Genomic DNA, 18,772 nt, shown 5'->3' with positions numbered 1-18,772 from the left:
CCAAGATCCTTAATTTCAAAATATTGACTAAACATATTCGGAATCAAACCCAACTCAAACAGATGGAGAAAAGTGTTTTTGAAAAATTCCAGCTAGCTTTCAAAGTTAAAAGTTGTTTCCCTCTTAAGATATATTGGGACTTGCATGATAACCATCCAACCTTTGTATTTCTTAATGAGTTCCAAGAGGAAAGGGTAGATATTTTTCTGCTAAAAGGAAATGAAGTCATACTCATTTTCTATGGACTAACAAGGTGAGGGAGTAAAAGTGATTTCGCCCTCTCATCAATCCAATGTTAGAAAGGGGTTGAAAATTCTAGTATAGAAGGGCGGCAGCAAACCCATTATTGACTTCTCTTCAAATTTCCTCCAAAGACATTGAGGATAATTACCCCTATACCTCCTCTGTTGGCTGTATTATCCAACCCTTCTACTTTTATCCCCATACCAAACATAGTATGTTCTATTTATAGAAATACCCAAACTACTCATAAATGGGGGAAAAAACAAAACAAAACAAAAACTCATAAATTCAATCTTTTTTTTTGGTAGGTAAAGAATTCAGTTTAAGTACCAAACAGGTACCGCCCAATGTTACATCAGTAGTTCTTAGACCCTTTACAAGTTCCAATATATCTAAGCACTAAACCAAATAAAGAGTGTGATTAGGAAACTCCCCATGAATGCACAAAATTCATCTCCTACTTATTGTCAAAAAATATGCAGTGCCGAGCTGGTTCTTTGTTCAGACTCCGCAGGATCGCTGTGGCCTCGCCATCAATAACAAGCGCGCCATCACGTTTGAAGCATTTGGTGAAAAATTTGACCCTGACAATCAAAACGAATTGAAGAGCTTGGAGAAGAAGGAACATGGAATCTAGATGAAAATACATGAAATCAGGGGGGATTCAGCCAGGGCAACCTACACATGTTTTGCTTTCAGAACCTTGATATTTGTTGCACATATTTCACCAACTATCTCCTCTCCAATGTACACTGGCAACTTGAACTGCAACATTTGCGAAACATATACAGCTCCCGGCTACAAGTATTTCCAAACACCAAAAGAGAAATGAGGCTTAAACAAAATGACTTGATAAAAGTATAAAAAATTGATGAGTCGGACTTACAAAATTTGAAGCGATGGTTCTTGGGAATAAGGAAGCGACCAACATTCCAGGAACAAGCCTGTCACTGAATCCAGCAAGCTTGGCACATTCTGAGTCAAAATGCAAGGGGTTGGTATCATGACTCAGCTTCGAGTATTCAACAACATCTACTTCCGTAAACACCCGAGCTTGCTTCAAAACATCCCCGCATTTAAGCAAATTCGTAGCTGCCAACGAAGAGAAGCCGGAAGTGGAAACGTAACTCCAAAACGCACGTTTCACCAACATTGTTCAATTAACTCGTCAACAACTTGTTGAAATTAGGCAAAGAAGCAGACATCCACTCGCACCTATACAACTGAAAATCTCACAAACAATTCATCAAACACCTTACCGGCATTGCAGAAAGCAATATCCACTCACCACCCGCAAACTAGATGGCCAAACAGATTCAAGTGAGCTCGTGCACCATCCAAAGGTGTCGATTCCAGTATATATACGTAGAGATACACGCATAGCAGATACAAATCAAAGAAGTATGCCTAGTGTACACATGTAGAGAGACATAGAGAGCATTGAGAGAGAGTTATTTTCACTTTATTTGGAAAAAGACACAAACTAAACAAAAAAGACAATAGTGAGTAATTCTATGAAGTTTTAACAAAAGTGTGTGCATGCATTTGAGAAAGAGAGAACCTCAAGCTAAACAAGAATGAGAAAATTTTCACCTTTCAGATCACTGTACTATGGAAAGGAAGCCATCTTGTACAGAAAGGTTGTCAAGAAACAAAATTAGCAAGTCTTCAAAAACTATCCTCCCTCTTGATACCCATGAAGGATGATGTGACTGAACACATCAATCTACTGGTGACATGCACATATAACTTTCTCCACTTATCTCTGAATAGCTATTCTGGTGTCTCCCACTTTCTTAACTACTTCAACATATATAAATAATAACATAACAGCTTTTATGTCCATTTTACTTGCCAACAATAAGAAAAACTTTTAGTATTCCCACACTGTTTATATTGGCCATTTTCCAATGTTGGGCTACCAATCTTGGTTTTGAAGTCTGTACTACTATATAACAATCCACATAGACATTTTTTTTTGTCTCTGCATAAACACCTATACAAAACTGTTCATTGGAAGTCCATAGCAGGTATTTCCAGACCAACATATGAAGAGGATTACCACTTCAACCACGATTGGTCCCAAAAGGAAGCAGAACAGCAACAACCAAGGTAATTTTCTAAACTATTAGACTTAATGATAAGAATCTGTTTTCGATTATAGCCCTAAATGCTATCTATAATCATCTACTGTCTACGCATGTGTTCTTGGACCAAATTCTATCTCGAAAGCTATAAACTATACAAATTACAGTATAGATTTGTTCGGATAAACAAATTTCATAACAGATTTAGACGATAGCTATAAATTAGGTCTAAATGTATGCGTTTTAGATAGATAGGGTTACAAAACTACCTAAATTTGAAAGATTAAAAGAGATAGGGTTAGAAATTCTTACCCAACTGCCAAACAATTGTAGGAATTGGGTTGAACAACAAACATTTCTGCATGTCTCCATTCTTCGAAATCGATGCATCTACTACCATAAACCTTCGATTTCTCCATCATCCATGAAAGCCGATTTGTATTTTGCTAATATATAGCAAGAAACCGCTTCTCTTACTCCGAATCGGTTTGACTATGGTGTTAACACTCGGATTTAGTATTTGTTAGTCGAATCAGTCAACCTCTACTTCCCAGTAAGATCATCTTCATCGCGAATCCATAGTTTAGAGTGAGAGAAATGGCCAAATCGAAAGCCCTCGCTTCGCAATTTGAGTACAATTTTGGCCAGAAAAGATACAATGCAAGCAACTCTTAGCTTAGGAATACTGTAGGAGCCTTTTACGAAGGGTAGTATCGGTGGGCTGAAGGTAGAAGACAGCTGTATTCATCACGCCACACAAAGCTCATTATATTATTATTATTATTATTATTATTATTATTATTATTATTATTCATATTATTATTATTATTATTATTAATATTGTTATTGTTAGTATTATTATTATTATTATTATTATTATTATTCTTAATATTAGAAATATTAGTTTGTTACTATTATTATGTTTTTTTATATTGTTAGAATTAATATTATTAGTACTGTTAATCTAATTAGTATTATTATAATTTTTGTTTAATTACAGTACTTTTGTTTACAGTTAGTATTAGTATTATTATTATTATAATAATTCAAATAATATTCTTTATATATAAATTTGATTATAATAAAACTAAAATGTATTAGTATAAAACAAATTAAATAATTATTATTATGCTAAGCATCTTGGTTCAACATGTTTTTTTCTCATAAACATAGTCAAAATGATGGAGTACTATGTATTCGTAATGTAATTAATTGTCCGGACCATAAATACATTTATTATTTACTCCGCATAGATATTATTAGTATGATTTGAACACTAAATTTTTTAAAATGTATCACAAATTCATGTAGTCAATTATTTATTAATTGTAAATATTACTCATTAGTGAATAACAATTTATAGATTACTTTAACATTGTGTGTATACAATTATGTCTCAATATTGTGTTAATTGGAGTGATTAATTATAATATATATTTCTATGAGTAATTAAAATTGTTACACGAAATAATACACGTGTATTGATGACAATGTATAATTGTAACAGGTAATGTAGATATCAATGTCAATAATCCATCATCCAGGCCGTCCTTTGAATCAAACAATGATACACAAATACGTACACCGCTAATTGGCGTTTTCCAAAGTTCACTAAATACGCCTTTAAGTATCATTTCAAATGGTAAGTGTTTTCAATTTCAATAGTTAAAGAATTAATGAATCGATTTTGATAATAGTCGTCATGGCAATCGACAGGTGACAATGTGATTCGAACGACAATAAGGAGTACGTATTTGTTTAGGGTTCAGTGAACGAATATATGACTGAGTTGCACAATGCCGAGAGCATATCGTACTTTAGTTCAGACGCAGTATGCAAAGCCGATGGCGACAACAGTATTTTTGGAGATGTGCACACACCGGAATTTCTAAACAGCATTAGGGTTTCAGGTTTGCCAAATCATGCATTGACACTCAAAATAGGATGCCCAGTAATGTTAATGAGAAACATTGACCATTCCCTGGGTTTGTGCAATGGCACACGGTTGATAATCACAAAGTTAGCTGATCATGTTATTGAAGGCGAGATTCTGACTGGACCTAACAAAGGTACAAAAGTGTTGATACCTCGAATATCAATTTCACCCTCTGATCCAAGATTGCCGTTCAAATTTCAACGAAGGCAATTTCCAATTATGATTTCATATGCAATGACCATTAACAAAAGTCAAGGACAAACGTTAACTCATGTTGGTTTAATTCTAAAAAAACCAGTTTTTGTTCATGGCCAGTTGTACGTTGCTGCTTCTCGAGTTAACAGTCCAGACGGTCTAAAAATATTGATAGTCAAAGACCCAATTTCAACGACTACATCAACCACTAATGTTGTATATCACGAAGTTTTCAATAATTTGTGATTTTATATTTGTTATTTCTTATTACTGTATTGACCCTAAAGTATCTGTAATATAACATTTTCATATTGTTTTTGTTGAATTTCGAATCATATTTCAGTTATATCTTATCAATTTTAAACTCATTATTTCACACAATTTGTTAACATAAAATATAAAAATTAAATACTTTTTAATTTACATACCGTGCACCGCACGGGTCAAATACTAGTATATTATCTAACAAAATATAAATATGAATTGTGACCCAAAACCCTAGCTTTGTTAGAATATAAATATATACTGTCGGAGTCTCTCTTTATTCCTAAGATAACAGCCGCCGCCACCATCACCATCGACACCTTCTTCTTCGTCGACCGCAGTGAGCATCAGCCTCCACCAGCGACCACCCACCACTGTTATCAGCCGCTTTCCTTTTCCCGGCCAGCGAGATTGCACATACGCGACGAACCAGTGGCGCGAAGAAGCTACGGAGCATTCAGTTCTGACTCCTTCCGGCGAGCTGAGGGCAGCTTGAACGTCCGGGCCTCCTTCTCTCCTCTATTCTTTCCGTCGGCCGCAGCAGCGGCGGTCTTCATCGGCGAGCTCCGGCGAAGCAGTAGGCGGCGTCGAGGGCAGAGCAGATCAGTTTCCGGTTTGTGAAACTCCAACCTTTCAATGGGTGCTTTACATTTTTTTGGGTGTTTTTACATTCTAGTTTTGTGAATTGAGAAACATGGGTGAGTTGGCATGCTTTGTGTTCTGATTAGGTGAATTGAAAACCGTGTGCATGATTTGACATACATATATAATACAAAGTAGTATACTAATATCTTTTATTTGTGAATTGTGACATTTATAAATGCTGGAAGTAGGATTTTCATTTGTGAATTGTGACATTTAGTTATGTTCTTAGTGGTGGCTTGACAGAGAGCATGACTTTGATGATCTGATTCAAGATAAAAACATTCCCAGCTTTGCTTGTGTCTTTAGTTAAACCATTCCAGTGTGATGCTGTTGTTCTCATTTATCAGGAATTCCAAGGACAAATTCAATTGGCAGAGTTTCCAGTTGTGGTGCCAATGCTACTGATATTATGCCCAACTCAGAGGATGCAATTCGTAGAGGAGAATATACAGTTATTAGAAGCTTGATTCGAGTTTTGGAGGTTGGAAAATCTCATAATCTTTAATCTCCATGTTTGGATAAATAGAATATCTGATTTGAATGTTCTGATTGGAATTATACCTTTAGGGTGGCGTTGAAGGCAAAAAACAAGTGGATAAAGTCATTGACAGATGTGCCTCAATGCAGGTAGGGGCATCCTCATATTCTAGCTGTTTAAAACCCGCTTGTATTTCATAGAAAGCCTATACAACTTGTACAAACTTTGCTCTCATTCATGTTTTTCCTTCATATAGAATTAAGAACTATGCAATGAGATTTTAGTCACATTTATTTCAGGTGTGGGGTGACTTTTCTATAGAAAATTCCATTACCATCTGGCTCTATTGTCAATTTCCAAGATATTCAAATTCCATCAGTTTGAACTGATAGTATGTGAATCTCATTTCAGAACCTACGTGAAGCTATTGCTACTTATCGGAACAGCATTTTACGTCAGCCTGATGAGATGAAGAGGGAAGCAGCACTTTCCTTTTTTGTGGAGTATTTGGAAAGATATTAGTTCCTTATTTGTTTTGCTGTATATCTCCACACAGAACGAGATGCACTTCACCCTACTTCGCAGGTAAGATGAAAGTCTACTCTGTTGATGTTTCAAAAACCACCTTTGCTTTGAATTATAGGGTCACAAGTATATTAAAAAATGCCTGTATTCCTACATTGCAGAATCTACATCTGTGCATGATCTAGTATGCTAGATTGCCAGTACATTTAAATATATTCTTTATATCAAGATAAGTTTTTTTCTTATTGTTGGCAAGTAAAATGGACATAAAAGCTGTTATGTTATTATTTATATATGTTGAAGTAGTTAAGAAAGTGGGAGACACCAGAATAGCTATTCAGAGATAAGTGGAGAAAGTTATATGTGTATGTCACCAGTAGATTGATGTGTTCAGTCACATCATCCTTCATGGGTATCAAGAGGGAGGATAGTTTTTGAAGACTTGCTAATTTTGTTTCTTGACAACCTTTCTGTACAAGATGGCTTCCTTTCCATAGTACAGTGATCTGAAAGGTGAAAATTTTCTCATTCTTGTTTAGCTTGAGGTTCTCTCTTTCTCAAATGCATGCACACACTTTTGTTAAAACTTCATAGAATTACTCACTATTGTCTTTTTTGTTTAGTTTGTGTCTTTTTCCAAATAAAGTGAAAATAACTCTCTCTCAATGCTCTCTATGTCTCTCTACATGTGTACACTAGGCATACTTCTTTGTGGCACTTGTTAGAACTTGCCATTCTGCAGGTTGCTGAGAAGAGACCCGATGGGTGCACTAGGCTATGCAAGCCTGAAACCTTCCCCAGCAAATGATGTGGAGTCTACCAATGGCCGCCCTTCTGAGATGGACCAAGTTGCTGCTTTAAGGAGTGGAGAGGTTCTTGGAAGTCAAACTGTTCTTAAGAGTGACCATTGTCCTGGTTGTCACCATCCTAGTTTGCCAGAAAGGTTGGAGGGTGCTCTTAATTTTAGAGAAATTCCTGGATTTCCTGTCTATGGTGTTGCAAATCCAACTGTAAGTGGGATTCTATCTGTCATTCAAAGGATTGGTAGTTCCAAAGAAGGTCGTCCAGTTTTTTGGCATAACATGAGAGAAGAACATGTGATCTACATCAATGGAAAGCCCTTTGTGCTCCGAGAGGTTGAAAGGCCCTATAAAAATATGCTGGAATATACGGTACAAATCTGCTATTTGATAACTTCATAAATAGTACTCACGGATATTGACGTGCTAGTGCATGCTCAATCTTTTGAAGATCATTAAGTACATGACACCTGTTAATTTTGTTTGCTCTCTCTCACTCATGTTTAAGAGCATCTGTTTGGAGTGCCTCTTAGAACTTGTGTCTGGTGGGCTTGGTGTTGTTGCTAAGGCACAAGCTGTTGATTTATGAATCATGGGTTCAAGCTTTAGAAACCATTCTTACAACATGATGTAGACATGAGCTTTGCATGCTAAGTGTAACCATTTTATGATTTTTTTTCCCTGCCAATTATAATACCTTTTTTCTCCATAATATAATTTTGGATCATTTAATAATCTTTTATTGAAACTCCTGTTGTATGCTTATTCAGTATTTTATTATGCAAAAATGCATGTCTAATACTCATTATGTTATGTGTATGTTTACATTTCGTTAAGAGTTCCCCTTTCCCTTGGAAACTAGTGAAGCGATTATCTTTCCTTTATCCTTGTGCTCTCAGAATTTTCTTGACCAGACTTGTGTTAAAACTGTTGTGTCCTGATCTTGTGGCATATCTTAAAGGAAGTTTGTGGTGTGTATGTTTTTAACTTTTTCAAATCTTATATTTTCCGAAATGTATGTGTGTGCCTTGTCTATTTTATAACTAATATTCTATGTAATAAATGCAAAATCTAGGGAATTGATTGTGAAAGAGTAGAAAGAATGGAAGCTCGATTGAAAGATGATATTATGCGAGAAGCTGAACGTTATCATGGTGCTATAATGGTTATTCATGAGACTGCTGATGGACAAATATTTGATTCTTGGGAGCATGTGAGCTCTGATTCAGTTCAGACCCCATTAGAGGTCTTTAAGTGCCTGGAGGCTGAGGGTTTTCCCATCAAGTATGCTCGCATTCCTATTACTGATGACAAAGCTCCAAAAAGTTCTGACTTTGACACATTGGCATTGAATATTGCATCTGCTTCCAAGTATACGGCGCTTGTCTTTAATTGTCAGGTAATATTATCTTCTATTTAGGAGGTATTAGCACTTGACCATTTTAGTTATGATTTTTCTGCCATTTTGAGTTTGAAATGAAAGCTGTTCATTTTTCTATTTCTGAGGTCACTTTTTTTACCCATCTCAACCCTCTTCTCAGATGGGGATAGGAAGGACAACCACCGGAACTGTAATTGCTTGCCTTGTAAAACTGCGCATTGACTATGGAAGACCAATCAGAGTATTAAATGATGCATTGCATGAGGAATTAAGTTAAGTGGTGATGAAAGTGATGGTCATGTTCCTCCATATGCACCACTTATTTTAAAAACAAGGCCTAAGAAAGATTCAAGTCATGAATTTGGGATAAATGACATCCTGCTGTTGTGGAAAATAACAAGGCTGTTTGACAATGGGGTGGAATGCCGAGAGGCCTTGGATGCTATTATTGATAGATGTTCAGCTCTGCAGAATATACGCCAAGCTGTCTTGCAGTACAGAAGATTGTTTAACCAGCAGCGCACTGAGCCTAGAGAAAGGAGGGTGGCACTGAATCGTGGTGCTGAGTATCTAGAGCGCTATTTTCGTTTGATTGCTTTTGCAGCGTATCTTGGGAGTGACGCATTTGATGGATTCTGTGGGCAAGGAGAATCGATGACAACATTTAAGCATTGGTTGCACCAGAGGCCAGAGGTTCAAGCTATGAAGTGGTCTATTAGGTTGAGGCCTGGCCGTTTCTTTACTATTCCCGTAAGTGGTTGTTTTGCTTAAGCTTCTTGATAAAGAGGCTTAGCCTCGACTTTGGAACTTCTATAAAAAGAGGTTTTTGCATCTTATCTGGCCTTAAATGTTTTTTGCTCTTTTTAGTGTTTGGCCCAACTTCTACTTTTTAAAGTAGAGGCTATGGACCAAACAAGCAATGAGCCTTCATCAGAGCGGCTCAAGGTTGCTGATAGGTTTCTTCTATTCCTTTTCACTCTGTTGTATGTTATTGTGCAGGAGGAACTAAGAACTCCACATGAGTTGAAACATGGAGATGCTGTCATGGAGGCCATTGTAAAAGATCGTAATGGTTCTGTTCTAGGAAAAGGGTCTATTCTTACGATGTACTTCTTTCCTGGTCAGAGAACTTCAAGTCACATTCAAATTCATGGTGCGCCTCATGTTTACAAGGTACTCATGAGCTGCACTGCATATTTTTTGACAATAAGTAGGAGATGAATTTTGTGCATTCATGGGGAGTTTCCTAATCACACTCTTTATTTGGTTTAGTGCTTAGATATATTGGAACTTGTAAAGGGTCTAAGAACTACTGATGTAACATTGGGCGGTACCTGTTTGGTACTTAAACTGAATTCTTTACCTACCAAAAAAAAAGATTGAATTTATGAGTTTTTGTTTTGTTTTGTTTTTTCCCCCATTTATGAGTAGTTTGGGTATTTCTATAAATAGAACATACTGTGTTTGGTATGGGGATAAAAGTAGAAGGGTTGGATAATACAGCCAACAGAGGAGGTATAGGGGTAATTATCCTCAATGTCTTTGGAGGAAATTTGAAGAGAAGTCAATAATGGGTTTGCTGCCGCCCTTCTATACTAGAATTTTCAACCCCTTTCTAACATTGGATTGATGAGAGGGCGAAATCACTTTTACTCCCTCACCTTGTTAGTCCATAGAAAATGAGTATGACTTCATTTCCTTTTAGCAGAAAAATATCTACCCTTTCCTCTTGGAACTCATTAAGAAATACAAAGGTTGGATGGTTATCATGCAAGTCCCAATATATCTTAAGAGGGAAACAACTTTTAACTTTGAAAGCTAGCTGGAATTTTTCAAAAACACTTTTCTCCATCTGTTTGAGTTGGGTTTGATTCCGAATATGTTCAGTCAATATTTTGAAATTAAGGATCTTGGAAAGTTGAAGTATTTCCTTGACATAGATGTTGCACAAAAAAAAAAGGTATTTGTGTTTCTGAGTGGAAATATGAATTGAATATCCTTTGAAGAGAAAGGTATGTTGGATTGCAATCCTCATATGAGGGCAAGTGGGATGTAGTTTTTAGAATTTTAAGGTATCTAATAAGGTCTCTAGTACTAGTTTGCTATATGAAAATCATTGACATGTAAAGCTCCTTGGTTATAAGGATGTAGATTGGGTCAGATACCCTTAGGATATCATATCTTGGAAAGTAAGAAACAAGATATGGTTTAGATTTGATAAAATATGAAAACAAATTGGTTTTCACTGAGCTGGGCATCAATATATTCTCCAAAGCTTTCTAACTTCTGCAGTATACTACAATTTTCTTCTAGGATCAAGCAGTCGAAGCATCTTAAGTTTCAAACCAGCATAAGTGTTTACAGCCACTCATTACTGGAATAACAAATAAATACAGTTTTGAGTGGAGAATGGCTTAAATTTGATAAAATATGAGCCTGTATTTCTTTGGAGGCTATATGCTTATTTAGCTATGAAAGGGATTCTTGTTTGGTATTCAACAAGGTTTAGGACACAGCACCTCAACCTCCTGGTTTGGAGTAGGCACTATGAATTTACCCCCTCCCCCCACCCCTTCCCATCCTCTTTATGGTTTATGTTGTATATTGTAGAGAAATGGTTGCCTAAACATGTGATTTCTTGTTGTGAGGGAGAGCATGCATATTTTATGTACACCTTTTTTGTATTACATCTTTGCACTCTTTTTATAGAATCTGCATATAGTGAAAAAGCATTAGAATTATATCTTATCAGGTGGAAAATGAAATGAATTTTAAAGTGGACCCACAAATTGGAGCCATGAAACTGAAAAAGGAATGTATGAGATCTTCAACCAAATATGAACTAAGGCTTAGTCAGGGGGATTGGTTCACAGGATTGAGGAGAATTGGAATAAGAATCCCTCTCAATGACTCAATTCAATGGAATACTTAAGATCTTGGGATTAGGTGATGGATCTTGACTAATTTGAAAGTGCAGACTAAACTACAGTATTGATGGTAAATGGGTTGATATTATTTATTCCCAATAAACAAACTCACTTGTTTGTGCTCTAAAAATGTATAGTAGTCAAGTGTTATGAATAGACATACTAGTTTTAAATACACGCACACATAGAGTATATGATGTATGTTGAATTGTCGATGACCAATCTATTTGTGTTTTAACTCTCCTTTGCTGTTATGTGTCCAACCCTTCTAAAGGTGTGCTGGTGCTGGACATTTAAGAGAAGATATAATTTACTTCACGAAAGAACTTAAAAAGTTCCCCGATGATGATGATGAACACCGGGCATATCTCATGGATATGGGAATTAGGGCTCTAAGGTCAGTCTCAAGATTCAATTAATTATTATATGCTCTGGTCCCATAACATTTGGACCCATTTATTTCAAGAAACTGTTTTCTATTTTAGCTTTCATTCTCTGTTTTCTATTCTTTGTTTTATGTTTAGAAAACTTGTTTACTAAATGCTTGTATTTTCAATTTTTTTTTTCCTTAGACTAACCTTATAAAATTAACATAAGGTTAATTTTGAGTAAATTTTAGACATTATTATATTTAAAATATTTTTGGATATGTTTAATTTAAATGGAATAAATATTTTTTTTTTTTACTTTTAAGTCTAATATATGTAAGATTTTTACATTTGATATTCGAACCAAATTTATATACATATAAGTTCAACCAAAATTTAGTTTAGATAATATTAATATTTTTTGAGCTAATATTTAAAATATGTTTGTATTTATTCATTTCAATGACATGTATATAGATAATTTTTACTTTGAAGTTTAATATATGATGCGATATTCGGGCCAGACTTGTATTACAATATAACATAACTAAAAAATATCCGAACCAATAATCTATTGAGTTCAATCAAAATCTAAAACTTTAATGTGAATAATGTCTAACTTTAAGCATAAGCAAATAAGTTATGTTTATATAAGTAAATACGAGTTGAAAAGATAGAAGATGGATAATGAATGTAATCATTGTGATGAATATTTGTGAGTAGATAATGGTGAAAATGCAGTTATAGTGATATATAACCAAATAGATGATAAATGATTTTGTTTTCCATTTAGAAAATAGTTTTTAAAAGTTCTTCAGTTTTCTAGAAAATGTTTCCAATTTTAAAAATGAAAAAATGTGTTAGTAAAAAGGTTTTTTGTTTTCTATTATCCATTCTCCATTGTGTGAAGTGAGAAGCAGTTTGCATTATGCTAACCAGACTTTTGATTGTATGTGGATTGCTTTATTGTATTCATGTTTATTGCAAAGTAACTTTGTGGAAAGCATGTATGTATGGGTGTAATCGGGTGCCGTGAAAGTTAGAAAATATGAAATTAAACAAAATGCATTATTAATCAAATCAAAGTAAATGGCAGTCAATGATGCACAACATACATATACAAACAAAAGCAAATCAGTTGTTATGTTGGAGGAAATCCAGACAAAAAATGTCTCGTTGACTAGAATGCACATGGTATAAGTTGAATGCTAGCCTTTCGCCCTTTCTTTTCACGAGTCTTACTTTAAATGGGTAGTTGGAATATGTTCTAACATAATGATGTCGTGTGGTTAATTTGCTATGGTGCTTTGCCTTTAAGATTTTGTTGGCTTATAGTTTTGAAAATTTTGGATTATGCCAGGCCAGTGACTAATGTGAATTGGAAGCTTACCTAGCAGTAAGTAGTGAGGAAAAGCTTTGACATTTGTGAAGGTGAAACAAATATGCATGGAAAAGTTGCATCAATCTGTTCGTTAAGCGGCGCGTGGCGATTCGTGATGTTGGTCTACATTGAACATTCTCTCACTCAATTTTGTGGTGGTTAAATCGGCTACCTTACCCTGGCGAGGTTAGATTTACAATAATTTATATGTTGTTAATCTCTTATATTTCTTATGGGTTTGGAGTTGTTCTGCTCCTTCTAGCTGAGGGTGGCCGGATTGTGCCCCCATTGTCTATTTTTCTTGTTTGGTTATTTTTTTTCTTCCTTTTTTTAATGATTGATTATTTTGCCTAACAAATAAAATTGTCTAACGGCCCAAGAGCCTCACACAAAACCGGCCAAGGCCATTCCATGCCTAACAAATCTATGGCCATTCAAGGCCTAACAACTGGGGTAATTCATTAATTAGCCCAGCGGCAAAACCATACTGGCCATAAGGCCCTTTGGCTATCACAAAAGCCATGCATATAACAAAGCCGTCCAAATGGCCTCATCATCAAACCAAGGCCAAATTAGAAGCCCAAAGAAGCCACTGGGCTATTCAATTAAATTGGTCCCAATTGCCCTCTACTCATATCCACAGGCCCACACGGCCTTAAGCATCAAAGATTTTCAAGCCCACCGGCTTTATAGCACTCCATAAACCCAGCTCCCTTATTAAATCAAAGTTCTTACTTGGTCATTTAAAGCAGCCACGGTCGGGTGCGGTTCATTGTTCACGGGCTGATCCACGTTTCGGTCCGGTTCGGTTCACCGTCCACGGTCCGATCTACGGTTCGGTTCGGTCCGGTTCATCACCGGTTCGGTTCAGGGTCCGATCCGGTTTTATTTGAAGACGGGTCTGGTCGGCCCACTGGGCTATTCAATTAAATTGGCCCAATTGCCCTCTACTCATATCCACAGGCCAACACGGCCTTAAGCATTAAAGATTTTCAAGCCCACCGGCTTTATAGCTCTCCATAAACCCAGCTCCCTTATTAAATCAAAGGTCTCACTTTGTCATTTTAAGCAGCCACGGTCGGGTGCGGTTCATTGTTCACGAGCTGATCCACGGTTCGGCCCGGTCCGGTTCACGACTGGTTCGGGTCACGGTCCGATCCGGTTTTATTTGAAGTCGGGTCTGGCCGGGTTCGGTTCACGTTTCGAACCGGTTCGGTCAGTTCAAATGTCCGGTTCACGCTCTGTTATGGTCTAGCTCATAGTCCGGTCCGTCTCACGGGCCGTTTCGGTTCACGGTTTGGGGGGTTCGGTTCGGTTAACGGCCCCGATTCCGGTCTGGACTGGTTCAGTGTCCTATCATCGGTTCGGCTCAAAGTCCGGTCCAGCTTACGGTCTGGCCGGAATTGACTCGGTCCGGTTCAAGTTGCGGTTCGATCCTGGTTCAGTTCCGGTTTAGGGTCCGATCCACAGTTTGGCTCAAGGACCGGTTCGATCCACAGTTTGGAAACGTAACTCCAAAACGCACGTTTCACCAACATTGTTCAATTAACTCGTCAACAACTTGTTGAAATTAGGCAAAGAAGCAGACATCCACTCGCACCTATACAACTGAAAATCTCACAAACAATTCATCAAACACCTTACCGGCATTGCAGAAAGCAATATCCACTCACCACCCGCAAACTAGATGGCCAAACAGATTCAAGTGAGCTCGTGCACCATCCAAAGGTGTCGATTCCAGTATATATACGTAGAGATACACGCATAGCAGATACAAATCAAAGAAGTATGCCTAGTGTACACATGTAGAGAGACATAGAGAGCATTGAGAGAGAGTTATTTTCACTTTATTTGGAAAAAGACACAAACTAAACAAAAAAGACAATAGTGAGTAATTCTATGAAGTTTTAACAAAAGTGTGTGCATGCATTTGAGAAAGAGAGAACCACTGAATTTTAATACGATCACCTGACGTTGTCCAAACCCTAAAATTCAAAGTTTCAAATGCCAACAAAAAAACAAAAAAAAAAAAAAAAAATACGACCACGGATAATACATAAACACGAGACTACAAGGATATCTTACCACGGAGAGAAGAGGGAAATTAACCGGATCTGCGAAAGCACCGATCTGTGAATTGTTCGAAAAGGACGACAAAGTGAAGTCACCATCAAACAATTTAGAGGTCTAGAGGTCTTTCCATGGATTGACTTCACCATCGAAGACACCATCAAAGACCTCAGCAAATCCAACTGAGTCTAGAGGTCTTTCCATTAAACAATTTCTCCTGTGGGCAGTGAATCTCAATGACTCGACCAATCACATCTACAAAATAGATTATAAGAGTATAATATAATAACAAAAATAAAATATTATTAACAGAACCAATTATTGATTAAATTAGATAGAAAGTTAGAAATTGATTACCAAAGAGGTGTTTCTCATCCAGGCCCTCATTAGACTTGATCTCCCTAAATGACTTCAACCGATACATTTTCATGGGAAATTTGACATGCTTTAGATCCTTTACGATTGTCTGATAGTTGAATTTAATCATGTACTTCTGAGGGCTGGTCTTGTATGAATAGAAATTAGTGATGACACAGAAGTTCTTGATAGCATAAACTGAACCTTCACAAAAAGAACTTAGGTACTTGTCCACATACTCCTTTGGTACATGAGCATGCAGGAAGGACCCCTGTGTATAGGCAAAAAAATAATAGGAGAGTTATTTATCTGATAGATAGCAACTATAAAAATAAAAAACATCTATTTTCAAATATAAACTGCCATGCATATTTTGGATGTATATATCTATATAAACTGCACTGCAAACTATTGATGTATTTAAATATACTTACCTCTTCATCATGAAAAACTATCTCCTTTGATCTAATCTTAGTTGCATCACTTCTATCAGGTATCTGGTAAGCACGCACCACCCGCAATCTGAGAGCTTGCCTGGTGTTCATTGGAGATATTTGGCTAGCAAGGATGAACATATTTTTTGTAGAGAAAAAGAAGAGAGGGCTGCGTAAATTTAGACTGTGCAATGGCTTAAGACCGTATATGTGATGTATATATAAGGACTGATGAGTTTTCGAAACTTTCCTTAGAAATTAATACCTAGATAAACTAAATGGGTTCGTGGGCTCAATGTTAAATATGGGGAACTGATGGGATTAAATACATTCTCTAATCCCATTGGATTAGAGATTGATCTACGGTAGATATTTACTAAAACGCTTGTTTCTATAAAGTTTAGGTATTACTCTGCATAAACCCTTCGATTTCCGACGCAAACACATTCATTATTTCGGCTATGTCAAAACGACGCCGTTGCTTTTGGGCGGGAGTTTTTTGCTCCTATTATTTTGCTTTAATATATATAGAGATAGAGATATCAAAAGAATTAATAACCAAAACGGTCCCTTAACTATGTCGTAATTATTAATTTAATCCTTGATTATCATTTTTACCTAATTAAGTCCTCAATTATGTAAATTTCATCTAATTTAGTCATATGTTAACTTGTCTGTTGGTTGAGGGTTCAAATTAGGGGTAAAAATATAATTTCATAAGATTTCTTCTTCACCTATCATCTAACTATGCCTGACAACAAACATTCCTGACTTCAATATGAATCAGAACGTTGATCAGGAGTACCTTTTTTTTTATGACAGTCCCCCACCTTCACTTTTGATATCATCTCAAACAGAATGACAGCGTGTTCTTCTCTTGTCCATTAAAAAAATTGTGAAACTTTTAGTTTTGTCCACCTAACAAACTCGTACTTCTTCATCTCTCTGTTCTTGTCGATTCCCAAAAACAAATGAAATAAAAAATTAAAAAAAAAATTGCAATGACTATTTTAATCTATTTTGGTAGAGAAAAAACGTAGTCAGAAAACTAAAATATAGAAGAAATTAAAGAAAAAAATCCAAGGAAATGGGAGAACAGTGATAAAAAATAAAAAAATAAAAAATAAAAAAAGTGAGCAAAATTCTCCTTCAATATCGGTTTTGCCTATACCCATCTCATATTCCCATCCATTTCCAGGCACATCATCGTATCATTCTCTCTCACTTTTCATCAGATCTCCATATTCTACTTGACAAGTAATGGACTCAGAAATTGAAAATAGAGCTCCAGAATATGATGATGTTGTGTCACTTGAAACTCAACAAGTGCTTGAGAAATATACTCCTAAGAAAGTGAAGATGAACTGTCATCGAAAGAAGGTACTCCTGGTCGACGTTTTGGTTCAATCAACATGAGAACAATGTAGAAGATGTTCCAAGAAGCAGCATAAGAGACTATTAGAAGCATAAGAGCATATGTGACTGATAAACATTATTTTTAGTGTTATTTTAAATAGTTTTTTTTATAGTTAATTTGCAATAATTGATTAATTTATATATTTTTTTATTTATTATTGTTATAAGTAGTTTTTGTTAATATTGTTAATTTTTGGGGTTGTTTTTGTTATTAAGTTAGTTTTATTATTAAAATTGTCAGTCTAATAATTTATTTGATTTTAGATTATTATTATTATTATTATTATTATCATTATTATTATTATTATATTATTATTATTATTATTATATTTGTTAAGTGGTATAAAGACTAAAATACCCTTGTGTAATAATAATAGTAAGAGTTAATTCCAGCAATGGTCCTTCGACTATTACAATTTTCCAAAATTGATCCTCGACTTTTAATTTAGACGAAAAATACACTTGACTTTCACATTTGTTCCAGCATTGATCCTTCTGTTATCTATCTGTTAGTTAGACATTATGTTGGGGGCTAAAATGGTCATCTTCGCTACTTTTCTTCTTCCTAATCACATGCAATTGACCAAAACCAAAGCTCCATTGTTTCTCACTTAACTTCTTCACTAGCCGAATTTAACTTCGGATGTTTAGATACAGTTGGCCAATGATGGCGACATGACCAATTGACCACCTATTACAAATGTCAAACTGTGAGTTCACTTGTAAATGTAAAATGGATACATTTAACTGAAAAGGATACAACAATGATTGAAGTATAATTAACCTGGTACCATATGGCTTATGCTAAGGTTCTAAATGTGAATGAATGCAATGGGACTTACCATAGGTAAACGCTTCCATGCTCATATCTGTAACAGAATCAAGCAATCACCGTGAAAACCAACTGGTGGGAATAATTTATACAAGCAGAGTGAATTTCGCCGACTATTCATCGCTACCATCTTCTTCGGATTCTTGTTTTCGTCATTAAATTTTGGACCATTACTGGAATTAACTCAACACAGAGTTTTACTGTAAGCACAGATGTTGACTATACGAATCTACACTGTAACAATGGTGTACTGTGAATGAGACAGAGAGAGAGAGATCGCGCTGAAGAGTGATGCTTTATTTTAGTTACTGACTTCTCAGGGTAGGCGGGGTACACTACAAGAAAAATCGCGATTCGCGACGGAAATTCGCGACGGACTATATTCCGTCGCCATTTAGCGACCGAATTTGCGACCAACTACATTCCGTTGCGA

The 18,772-nt window shown here is 35.9% G+C and overlaps 1 protein-coding gene and 1 pseudogene across 3 annotated transcripts; one reads left to right on the top strand and one right to left on the bottom strand.

The window, feature by feature from the left end:
- Window positions 1–518: 518 nt before the first annotated feature.
- LOC109186046 ((R)-specific enoyl-CoA hydratase-like) lies at window positions 519–3,058 on the bottom strand. Of its 3 annotated transcripts, none has more exons than XM_019335959.1 (4): window positions 2,643–3,058; window positions 1,130–1,650; window positions 926–1,041; window positions 519–827 (listed from the first exon to the last, which is right to left on the bottom strand). In XM_019335959.1, the coding sequence occupies exons 2-4, from the start codon at window positions 1,394–1,396 to the stop codon at window positions 701–703; spliced, it is 510 nt and encodes a 169-aa protein (XP_019191504.1). In that variant the 5' UTR covers window positions 1,397–1,650; window positions 2,643–3,058; the 3' UTR covers window positions 519–700. The 3 variants fall into 3 exon arrangements, with proteins under 3 accessions (XP_019191504.1, XP_019191505.1, XP_019191506.1); XM_019335960.1 differs by having other exon boundaries at window positions 1,130–1,466; XM_019335961.1 differs by lacking the exon at window positions 2,643–3,058 and having other exon boundaries at window positions 1,130–1,458; window positions 1,503–2,592.
- A 1,052-nt stretch (window positions 3,059–4,110) lies between these two features.
- LOC109186044 lies at window positions 4,111–13,664 on the top strand (annotated as a pseudogene).
- Window positions 13,665–18,772: the final 5,108 nt, after the last annotated feature.

This window comes from Ipomoea nil, unplaced genomic scaffold (assembly GCF_001879475.1).
Source record: "Ipomoea nil cultivar Tokyo-kokei standard unplaced genomic scaffold, Asagao_1.1 scaffold1378, whole genome shotgun sequence".
Taxonomy (NCBI): domain Eukaryota; kingdom Viridiplantae; phylum Streptophyta; class Magnoliopsida; order Solanales; family Convolvulaceae; genus Ipomoea; species Ipomoea nil.
The sequence above is the reverse complement of the archived record's forward strand: the minus strand, read 5'-3'. Positions and strand labels throughout refer to the sequence as shown.